The 10,040-nt window shown below is 66.0% G+C and overlaps 2 protein-coding genes across 2 annotated transcripts; one reads left to right on the forward strand and one right to left on the reverse strand.

The window, feature by feature from the left end:
• Window positions 1–69: 69 nt before the first annotated feature.
• On the forward strand, window positions 70–6,019 carry LRWD1 (leucine rich repeats and WD repeat domain containing 1). The gene is made up of 15 exons (XM_032431142.1): window positions 70–278; window positions 778–1,012; window positions 1,115–1,231; window positions 1,727–1,867; window positions 2,121–2,225; window positions 2,490–2,612; window positions 2,692–2,806; window positions 2,994–3,103; window positions 3,288–3,495; window positions 3,934–4,006; window positions 4,095–4,235; window positions 5,093–5,184; window positions 5,321–5,476; window positions 5,561–5,673; window positions 5,761–6,019. Exons 1-15 carry the CDS (start codon window positions 199–201, stop codon window positions 5,899–5,901), a joined length of 1,950 nt encoding a protein of 649 aa, XP_032287033.1. The 5' UTR covers window positions 70–198; the 3' UTR covers window positions 5,902–6,019.
• On the reverse strand, window positions 5,958–9,746 carry POLR2J (RNA polymerase II subunit J). The gene is made up of 4 exons (XM_032431144.1): window positions 9,609–9,746; window positions 8,442–8,531; window positions 7,011–7,185; window positions 5,958–6,454 (listed from the first exon to the last, which is right to left on the reverse strand). The coding sequence occupies exons 1-4, from the start codon at window positions 9,659–9,661 to the stop codon at window positions 6,419–6,421; spliced, it is 354 nt and encodes a 117-aa protein (XP_032287035.1). The 5' UTR covers window positions 9,662–9,746; the 3' UTR covers window positions 5,958–6,418.
• Window positions 9,747–10,040: the final 294 nt, after the last annotated feature.

Here is a 10,040-nt window from a genome sequence, read left to right on the forward strand (position 1 = left end):
GGGGGCCGCTGGGAGTTGTAGTCCGCCCGCGGGGCACGAGGTCCGCGGAGCCGCTTCCTTCCGGTCGTCGCCAGCTACTGGCTTGCGCGGCGCCGCCTCCGGAGTTCCGCCGGCCGCGGAGCGTCGGCCTCCAGGAAGCACGGACTCGGCGTGACGCCGGTGCCGCCAACCGGCCAGCACGGGCCGCGCCTGGTAGCCATGGGCCCCCTCTCGGCGCGGCTGCTCATGCAGCGAGGGCGTCCCAAGAGCGACCGGCTGGGGAAGATCCGGAGCCTGGAGTAAGAGGCGGGCCGGGGGGTACGACGGGGGTCCGCGGGGTCGCGGCCACACAGCCCGCCACCCGGGCCTGGGTCGCCGGCCGGTCGGGAAGTAAGGCTGGGACCCTTGCCCACTCCCTGCCCGGCCCCCTTATCGCCCTGTCGGTTAGGCGGAGTCTCGGATCACTCGAACCAAACGCTGGGCGCCCGCTATGAGACGGGCGGGCCGGGCCCGAGCGGCCTCTCCCTTGCAGGGTCCCGGGCTGTCGGGGAGACAGTCCTGCAGAAAGGGTATTGAGCAGCCTGTTGAGCTAGTTCCTGAGGCTCTGGGCAGCACAGAGGAGCTCCTTTAGAGGAGGAGCCAGCGGCAGGCACTTGGAAAGTGCTGACGAGATTTTAAGGAAGGGCTGCGCGTGCCTTGTGGAGAAGCTCTGCTGAAGGAGCCTTCGCAGGCGCCCAGGACTGCCCCAGGTGTGAGGCCCGCCCGCCCCCTGAGCCCTCCCTGTCTGCCCCCACGCAGCTTGTCCGGGCTGAAGCTGCTCTCAGAGCACTTGGACCCCAAGCTCCTGAGCCGCCTGACGCAGCTGCAAGAGCTGGACCTCTCCAACAACCAGCTGGACACGCTGCCCGCCAACCTGGGCCTGTCCCACCTGCGCGTCCTCCGCTGCGCCAACAACCAGCTGGGGGACGTCACTGCCCTGTGCCAGTTCCCGCAGCTCGAGGAGCTCAGCCTGGAGGGCAACCCCTTCCTGACTGTAAGTGGGGGGGGGGGCACCTGCCCCAGACCCAGGGCCAGCACTCTGTGGGGCTGAGCCACAGGTTGGGGTGACACTAAGCCACTCTCCCTCATCCCCCAGGTCAGTGACAACCTGAAAATCTCCTTTCTCCTGCCCAAGCTCCGGAAGGTCAATGGCAAGGATGCTTCCTCCACGTCCTCTCAGGTGGAGAACCTAAACCGGGAGCTGACCAGCCGGGTAAGGGGGCCGGCCCGGGGCTCTGGAGCACTCGGCCTTGAGGAGCGAGCGACAGAATGGACGTTTGGAGGACCCTGAGTGGGGGTTCCGGGGGCTCTCTGCCCTGACACTGAGCTGCGCTTATCCCCTAGCCTGACGTGTTTCTCTGAGCCTGGCTGTGGTGCTTGGCCTCTTGTCCTTAGAGGTCATGCTGTCTGGGTGTGCAGGCCGGGCCTGGCCAGGGAGGCCAGGACACTTTCACAGTAACCACCCTGGGTCCGCTCCTCTTCGGGGCTGTTGCTCAAGCGCGTGCACGTGCGTTGGGGGGGGCACGCGCGTGTGAGCGTGCACACGCACAGGTGTGTGCACACTGCAGCTAAGGCTGTGGTTCAGGGAGGCTTCCAGGAGGTGGTGAAGTGGAGACTCCTGTGGCCATAAGATTGGAGGCAGGGGCGCCATGGAGGGCCCGGGAGATCTGGGGTGGCCTGGGCTTGAATCTGGTCCCTCTTGTTCCAGGTCACAGCTCACTGGGAGAAGTTCAAGGCTGCAGTGAGCCCAGAGGAGGAGGCAGAGAAGGCCCAGGCTGATTTTGTGAAGTCTGCTGTCAGGGACGTCCGCTATGGGCCTGAGTCCCTCAGCGAGTTCACCCAGTGGCGGGTATGACCTCATCCTGCTGTGCTGGGAGTCTGTTCTCCCAGCTCCTCCACGGCTCCCATGCCTTCAGCTGCCCTAAGAGGCCTCTGGCCACGAGGGGTGGTAGAGTTCGGTGGGTCAGGGAAGGCAGACTTATTGGTTGGAAAGGCCCTTTCCCACCTCGGAAAGCACAGGTTCCCTCTGCCCCGGCATTTGGGGGAGGGGCCGGGAGCCCCAGGACTTGTATCTAGCTCCCCGATGTCCTGGCCCCGCGTAGGTGCAGATGATCTCTGAGGAGCTGGTGGCTTCTGGTGGGCCCCAGGTGCGTGAGGCAGACATCCCGGAGAGGCCTCCAAAAGCCGCAGCTGCCCAGGAACCCAGGGTAAGTGTGGTACCATGCAGCTCCCAAGGCTCCAAAGGCCTGTCTTGGCCTTTCCTGCCTAGGGAGACTGTAGGGAAAGGGGGTTGGGCGGGGAGGCAGGGGGTCCTGGAAATGAGCCCGGGAGTCGGCCCCTGATGCCTGAGCTGGTTCACACTGACCCTGGGCCAACCCTTGCTTTCTGCCCCCATGGGAGGCTGCGGGCCAGCCTGTGATGGCGAGGAAGCAAGCCCCGGGCCCTCAGCCCAGCCCCGACCCCCTCCACAGGCCAGGCCCGTGGCCAAGAAACGGCCGGATGACGTCTCACTCAACCTGTCTCCCAACAAGCGGGTGTGCACCTCCTCGTTGGCCCCCGTGGAGGGCAGCCCCCCGGACTCTGACGGCGGCCAGGTAAGTTCGCAAGGGGGCAGGGGTTAGCTGGCAGGGAGCACGGGCTGGGGCAGCTGTGACCCCCCGTCTGCCCCCACAGCCCGCCCCGGACCTGGAGCCCCTGCATTTCCTGCAGTGTCACAGCAAGAACAACAGCCCTCGGGACCTGGACACCCAGCTCTGGGCCTGCGCTTTTGAGCCGGCCTGGGAGGAGGGTACAGCCTTGGCGGGGCAGGCAGGGCCAGGGCGAGAGCCCCAGGGAACGCCCCTGGAGGGGGCCGCCTCCGCGGATGGGGGGCCTGGGAGAGACAGTCTCTGAAGCGTCGTCAGGGCCAGGACAGAGGCGCTGCGGGGGCGCACTTCTCGGAGAACGTGTCTACTGAGGCTGACCCCTCCAAACAGGGCGCGCGGGGGCCACCTCCCAGACAGTGGCCACGTGTGGCGGGGAGGCCGTGTGCGTGATAGACTGCCAGACGGGCATCGTGCTGCACAAGTACAAGGCGCCTGGCGAGGTGAGCAGGGGGGGGGGGGGGGGGGGGTGTTCGTGCAGCGCTGGGAGGGGGGCCCTGACCCGGTCCTGCTGGGCCTCGCTTCCGCCGGCTGGAGCTCCAGCCGCCCCTTAGTGACGCCCGCAGCACCCCCCGCAACCACGCATGGCTCTGCCCCTTCGTGACGCCCGCACGCCCGCGCCCACAGGAGTTCTTCTCGGTGGCCTGGACGGCCCTGACCGTGGTGACGCAGGCCGGCCACAAGAAGCGCTGGAGCGTGCTGGCGGCTGCGGGCCTGCGGGGTCTGGTCCGCCTGCTGCACGTGCGAGCTGGCTTCTGCTGCGGGGTCATCCGGGCCCACAAGAAGGCCATCGCCACCCTGTGCTTCAGCCCCACCCACGAGACCCACCTCTTCAGTAAGAGCCTCTCCCACACCCGTCCTGCAGTCCGGGCGCCCGGGGTCAGCCCTGGCCGGGGGAGAAGCAGCGTGGCTTTGTGGACGACTGACAGGGCTTCAGATCCTGCCTTTTCCCCCTGACCCGCTCTGTGGCCTTGAAGCTGGGCAGCTGGGCCGCTCTCTGACCCGGGTGGGTACCCCTGGCCCCCCCGAAGTGTGATAAGCCCGAGAAGGGACGTGTGAGCAGAGGCCTGTGAAAGGAGGGCTGCCTGGCGTGGGGCGTGGTAGTGAGAGGGAGGTAGAGACTGGCGGCCCTCGAGTCTTCATCTCCCAGCTGCGGCCCTGCCCGCCTCCGAGGGGCCAGGCCTTGTGACCACGGTCTCAGCCTAGGATGGAGCCTACCGGGGCGAGTAGGGCCTCTTCAGAGCCACCTCTCCCCTTCCTGTCCCCTCCTCAGCGGCCTCCTATGACAAGCGGATCATCCTCTGGGACCTCGGGGTGCCCAACCACGATTACGACTTCCAGGCCAGGTGAGGCTGTGGGGCAGGGCGGGGGGGCCTCGCCAGGGTGGGCGGACAGCCCGGTCGGTGGCCTCACGCTGTCCTCCCCCGCCGGCAGCCAGCTGCTCACCCTGGATACCACGTCCATCCCCCTGCGCCTCTGCCCTGTGGCTTCCTGCCCGGATGCCTACCTGCTGGCAGGCTGCGAGGGCGGCTGCTGCTGCTGGGACGTGCGGCTGGACCAGCCCCCGAGGAGGAGGTGAGGCCGGCCGGGCCCGATGCCTGGCCCCCCGCAGTGGTGCCCAAGCACGGCCCGTTCTGGGCCGCCAGCGGCTGTCTTCACGGGGCCGGCCCGTCCCCACCTCCACTAGTCTCCCAGGGAAAGGTCTGTGCCCGTGGGACTGGGCCGGGTCGGCTCTCGGAGCTGCGGTCACCGCACCTTGCAGGGGACGGGGATGGTGCCTGGGCAGGGATGAGACCCCGGAAAGGCTCATCTGTACCCACCCGGAAGGCCGGCATCCCTGCCCTCCTGCGGCCCACGATCTTGTTAAAACCCACGCAGCACAGTGTCAGGTGTGACGGAAAGCGAATGAGGGGACTGTGAGGAGGTGACGTGACGGGTGGCGGATGGGTCCTCGGGCTCCTGTTCACCACACGGGCCGAGCCGGGGAGTCAGGCCCTGGGAGGGAAGCTGCTGGCACGGGGGCGGTGGCCCGCGCGAGGTCCGGCCGGGCCTGGGAGGCGGGGGGACACCGGCTAAGACTGGATTGTGTCCTCAGTGCCGTGAACGGTCTGGGAAGAGCTTTCGGGGGTGGGGGGCGGTGACAGCCACGTCGGGGCAAATAACTGAAGCGTCAGGCGCTGGCGTTTGTGGGGCCCACGCCACACCGGGGAGTGAAGCCCTGGGCTTCCCCCCCCATTCCCGCCTCAGCCGTGACCCCACACCCTCCCCAGCTTGGGAACGCGCCGCAGCCCCGTGCCACCCGCCCCTGTGCCCGCGCGGCCGCAGCTCCCAGCCGAGGCGGAGGGCAGGTGCGGAGGACGTGCCCAGCCCACGTCCGCGAGCGGCTCCGGGTCCCGGGGGGCAGCTGGCCAGCTTCCTCTGCCGCCCCGCAGGCCGTGCGAGGTGGAGTTCGTGTTCTCCGAGGGCTCGGAAGCAGCGGCGCGGAGAGTGGACGGGCTGGCCTTTGTGAACGAGGACGTGGTGGGTGAGTAGCCCCCGCTCGGGGGCCAGCCTGGCCTCCCGGGAAGGCCTCTGGGGGCAGCTCCCGGGGCTCCTGAGGGGGCCGCACCGGACAGTGTCTAGAGCGGGGCCCCCACCCAGTTCTGTCTCTCCCCCCCCAGCCTCCAAGGGGAACGGCCTGGGCACCATCTGCCTGTGGAGCTGGAGCCAGACGTGGGGGGCCCGGGGCAAGCGGCCCACGCTGGCGGTGGTGGTGCTGGCCCGGCTGCAGTGGTCCCCCACCCGGCTGGCCTACTTCTCGCTGAGCACCTGTCCCGGTGAGCCCCCGCCCCCCCACCCCACTCCCCTCCACCCCACGGGGCTCCACCGCACCCCCGGTCTCAGGCCGTGCGTCCCTGCAGGTGAGGGCATCGTGCTGTGTGGGGACGAGGAGGGCAACGTGTGGGTCTACGACGTCCGGCACCTCCTGACGCAGCAGCCTCCACTTCCGGCAGCGCCGCAGGCCCCCACGCAGGTAGGCGCCCCTCGCCCGCCCCTCGCCCGCCCCGGGGACTGCTGAGCCGGAAGCTGGAGCCCCGCCCTCCTCTCTGCCTCCCCCTAGATCCTTAAGTGGCCCCAGCCCTGGGCCCTCGGCCAGATGGTGACCAAGACCATGGTGAACACGGTGGTGGCCAACCCCACCTTCACGTACCTCACCGCTCTGACGGACTCCAACATCGTGGCCATCTGGAGGAGACAGTAGCCGGGGCGGGGGGGCGGGGGAGTTCGGGGGACCCGACTTAACTTATTCAGCTTTGGGGCGAATGACCAGAATGTTTTTATTGGGGAATATTTTTATTAAACTCTCTGCTGTACGAGAAGACTGGAGAGCAGTCCGTGGCCCCGTCTGGCACCGCTACTCGGAGTGAGACCGGCCCGGGGGGGGGGCAGAGGCTCCTGCGAGTGCTGCCTCCCTGCGGGGGGTGGTCTAGAAGGAGTGTGGCCCTCTGGGGCCACACTGCAGAGTGGACGGGCCTCAGGACTCCAATAACTGGGAAACCAGTCCTCTGCCCCACGCCCCGCGGGGTCACCTCGGCTTTAGCCCACAGCCAGGCCTTTTCCTGCCGCACTTCATTAGGAAGGTAAAACAGACTCTGTCCAGGACACACCAGCTCCGGCGGGAAGGGGCTCACCAGGATGTCCCCGAAGCTGGGGAAGCTGCTCTCCTAGAAGGTTCCAGTGCAGGGTAGGAACTGGCCAAGCAAGACTCTTCCAGCCTCCTATTCGATGCCTTCTTGCTTGTCTTTAATGGCCACCTGAGCACAGAGGGGTGGCAGCCACTCAGCTGGAAGGGCCAGGGTGAGGAGGCTGGGAAGGCAAGCCCAGTGTCCCTGAGCGCCCCCACCCCATCTGCCTGAGGTGCAGGTGACACGCAAGTCGAACTCTGACAAGCCGTGGATCCTTCTCACTCTACTCCCAAGTCACACGCTGAGGCCCTCTGCGTGGACAGGTGTGACCATCCCCTTTCGGCCTCCTTAACTGTGGGGCCCCACCCAGGGACGAGCTGCCCCCTCCACAAATACCCTGAAGCAGCCAGGCCTCACCAGAGGCGGCTTGGGGGAGCAGTCCCAAGGGGCAATACGGCCCTGCTTCCACAGGGGCTGCGGGAGCCCCCGGAGCCCACAGTACGGTTCCCACCCCTGCCTGCAGACAGCATGCGCCCAGCCTCAACTCCGCAGCCCCTTCGTCCGCGCTTGCTCAAGGCGGTAGGAGCATCGCTGCTCTGTCACCACCTCGCACCCCCCCCCCCGCCCCGGGCTGTCCGGGGTGTGGGCAGAACAGCCCCGCTCCCCTGCACGCCGGGCCCCTCACCCGGAATCGCTCCTCCAGCAGGGACAGCTCGCTGATGAGGTCCGTGATGGCATTGGTGAAGGCCTCCTGCGGGCTGTAGTCCGGGGTGGTCTGCACTCGGATGATGATCTTGTGCTCCAAGGGGTGGGGGACTTTGTAGCCAGCAAACAGCACCTGCGGGTCCTTCAGCAGCTGTCTGAGGAACAGAAATGGGCGGTGTGACACGAGGGGCTGAGCCTGGCACCCTTGGGGATGACCAGAGCTCTAAGCAGAGCGTCTTCCCACTGGCTTGAGGCCTAGAAGCCAATACAGCTGGGGGCTGACCCAGGTGGTTCCCTGCTCCTGACTGCCCGGAAAAAGTCTTCCAAGTAAAACATCGCAAAGATGATCTCATGGGGAAAACACCCCCCCCCCCAACATCTGAGGATCAAGGACCCCAGCTGGTAAGCAGGATCTCCAGCACTCTTCCCTCGGGAAGGCCGGGCCCTGCAACAGCCCCAAAGCGCCCTCCCCAGGCGCACACGGCGCGGCACGAGCACCTGACGCAGCAGTACGGGCGGCACAGAGAGAAGGCCCAGGCCCCGGGCGGTGACACGGAAGCCCTCCGGGCGACACAGGCTGGCAGCTCCTGCCCACACACCTGGCCCCGTCTGCGAGCCGTGCCCCGCGCGCGGTCAGCAGGCACCACAGGGGATGGCCCTCGCATGGGTGGGGACACGGCTCCCAGGGCAGGGGAGCGGCCAGGCCCCAGGAGGGCCCGGGGGCACCACTGGTGTGGCCTGGGGGGGTGGGGTGGGGGGGAGTCAGCCAGAGGACGGCCAGCTCCACCTCCCACTTTCAGCCCAGAGACCAGGCAGGCTCCTGCCCGGGGCCTCAAACGTGCAAACCTCGGAAAGACCTGGCTTCACCGATGGGGTTTTCAGCAGAGAAATGACAAGTGCTTGGGCCAGAACAGCAACCACGTGGCTGACCACCTACCCGGTCAGGACTAAACTGGTGTAAACACACATCCGCCGTCCCCCAGGGGCACCGGATAACCACAGAGCCTCTCCCCCACCTTCTCCCCTCCTCCTAATAAGATCCGATCTCTGGCACATCTGTCTTTGCGTGCCAGGTGTCCCAGAGGTCATCGTCCCAAAGGGGGGGTGGGTGACAGCCCTGACTGCTGCTCCCCGCTCCGCAACACAGACACGAGCAGGCCCACGTTTGTCTGGCTTGCCGCACGTTCACTTCCTACCGTCAGGGAAATGAGCCAGTACAGAGAGACGGCGCTGTGAACGGATACGGGTCAGCGCCATTTGGGAGAAAGTGTACTGGAATGTGGGAATTGCCAGAGGAAGCACCCAGACCTTCCTGAAGCTCAGAGAGACTTCGGGAAATCTTCCGGAATGTGTGCTTTGCCTCAAAGAGCCCCACTGAACATTTCCCAAGAGCCTTTGACGTGGAACTTACGACTTAATGATGTTTCCCAGCGTGTGGTCTTCTTTGTTGATGGTGAACAAACAGGCATTGGGTACCTTGGTGTCCTTGTTAATGGTAATCCTAGAAAGAGACAGAACCAACAGATGGGCAAACGGGGGCTCCCCTCCTTCCCCAAGTCTAAATCCTGCCCTTCAACGCAGACCCAGGTCCCACCTCCTCCTGGAAGACTTCCTCCATCTCTTCTTCCATAAAGACCTCTCTGACTCAGAGCAGCAGAGCGGCTATGCCCTGATTCTGCGGGACCCTCACCTACTCTGGATTGCTCCCTGGCACCAGTGACATTTTAGGATGGATAATCCTTTTCTGTAGGGGGCTGTCTTGTACATCATAAGATGTGAGCAGTGCCCCTGCCGGCAGCACCCCCTTTATGACAATCAGAAGTGGTGGCAGACATTGCCGAAAGTCCCCTGGGAAGCAAAATGGCCCCAGTAGCCAACCACTGCTCCCAAGGGAGACGAAGTGGCTGGCGAGGGCTAGACCGTAGAGCCCCGCACACCAGGCTATTAAGAGAAGGAAAAGCCAATGTTTAAGACGGTCTGCTGCGTGCTGAGCCCTGGCCTCAGCACTTCCGGTAAATTACCTCGCTAAGCCCCCCTTAGAGAAAGTCCTCTGATTTAATACGGCAAGAAGCCCATTTCCCAGAGGAGGAAAGCAGGCTTCAGGCAGATTAAGTCACTTGCCCAACGACATGGAGACGGTAGGTGAGGGAGCCAGGCCCAGGCAGAGAGCCCAGGGAGGGGACTACGTTCCCTTGCACTCTGCAGGCAAGAAGCCCCTGAAGGGTCTTCACAGGCCACTGAGGCTCGGTGGTGAGCCTGAGCGCCAGCCCTCTGGCTGCAGCAGGCGGATGAAGGCGGCGGCCAGCAGGCTGCCGGATCCCAGAGGGAAAGCACTGTGGCGCCAGGCACCCTACTTCCCATACAGACGGCCACTTCCCGTGTGCCGAGGCAGTTCCTTAGCCTCTCTGAGCCTCAGTTTCCTCCTCTGCAGAATGGGGCCGCTCACCACCGCCTGGCAGGGCTGGCTCGAGTTTGGCCGACACAGTAAACGCTGCTTCCGTCTCCCCGCAGTGGACGAGCCGGAGAAGCCCCAGGGTCCGCCCGCGACCCCCGGCCCGGCCCCGCCGGCTCCACTTACTTTTTCTCGCCCTCGAAGAGCAAGAACGACTCGAAGGCGGGAGGGGCGTTCATCCTAGCGCCGCACTAGCCTCCAAAGTCGCAGCGGCCGCCACCACCGCCAGCGAAGCCCTACACCACTACCTCTTCCGGGTTAGCGGCTGCTTCCGGGTTACGGCTTCCCCCGTGTGAAGGCAGGCCGCTTGCCCCCTAGCGGCCCGGGGGACGTAGCGCAGGCGCGGGGAAAGCCCGGGGGGAACCGAGGGAGGCGGGTGGTTCCGCGCATGCGTGAGCCCGGAGTTGCGTCCGTGTGTCCTCGGCCCTGTAGGCGCGCCTGGGCGCCCGCTCGCGGGGCTGGGGGCTGTTCTGTGCGTGGTACGACGGCCTCTCCCCGCGATCCTTGTTTGGAAATGTGCCCTTGGAACACCCAGCGCGAGGCCCTCGAGCGGAGAGC

Source organism: Phoca vitulina, unplaced genomic scaffold (assembly GCF_004348235.1).
Source record: "Phoca vitulina isolate PV1807 unplaced genomic scaffold, GSC_HSeal_1.0 scaffold45, whole genome shotgun sequence".
NCBI classification, from domain to species: Eukaryota; Metazoa; Chordata; class Mammalia; order Carnivora; family Phocidae; genus Phoca; species Phoca vitulina.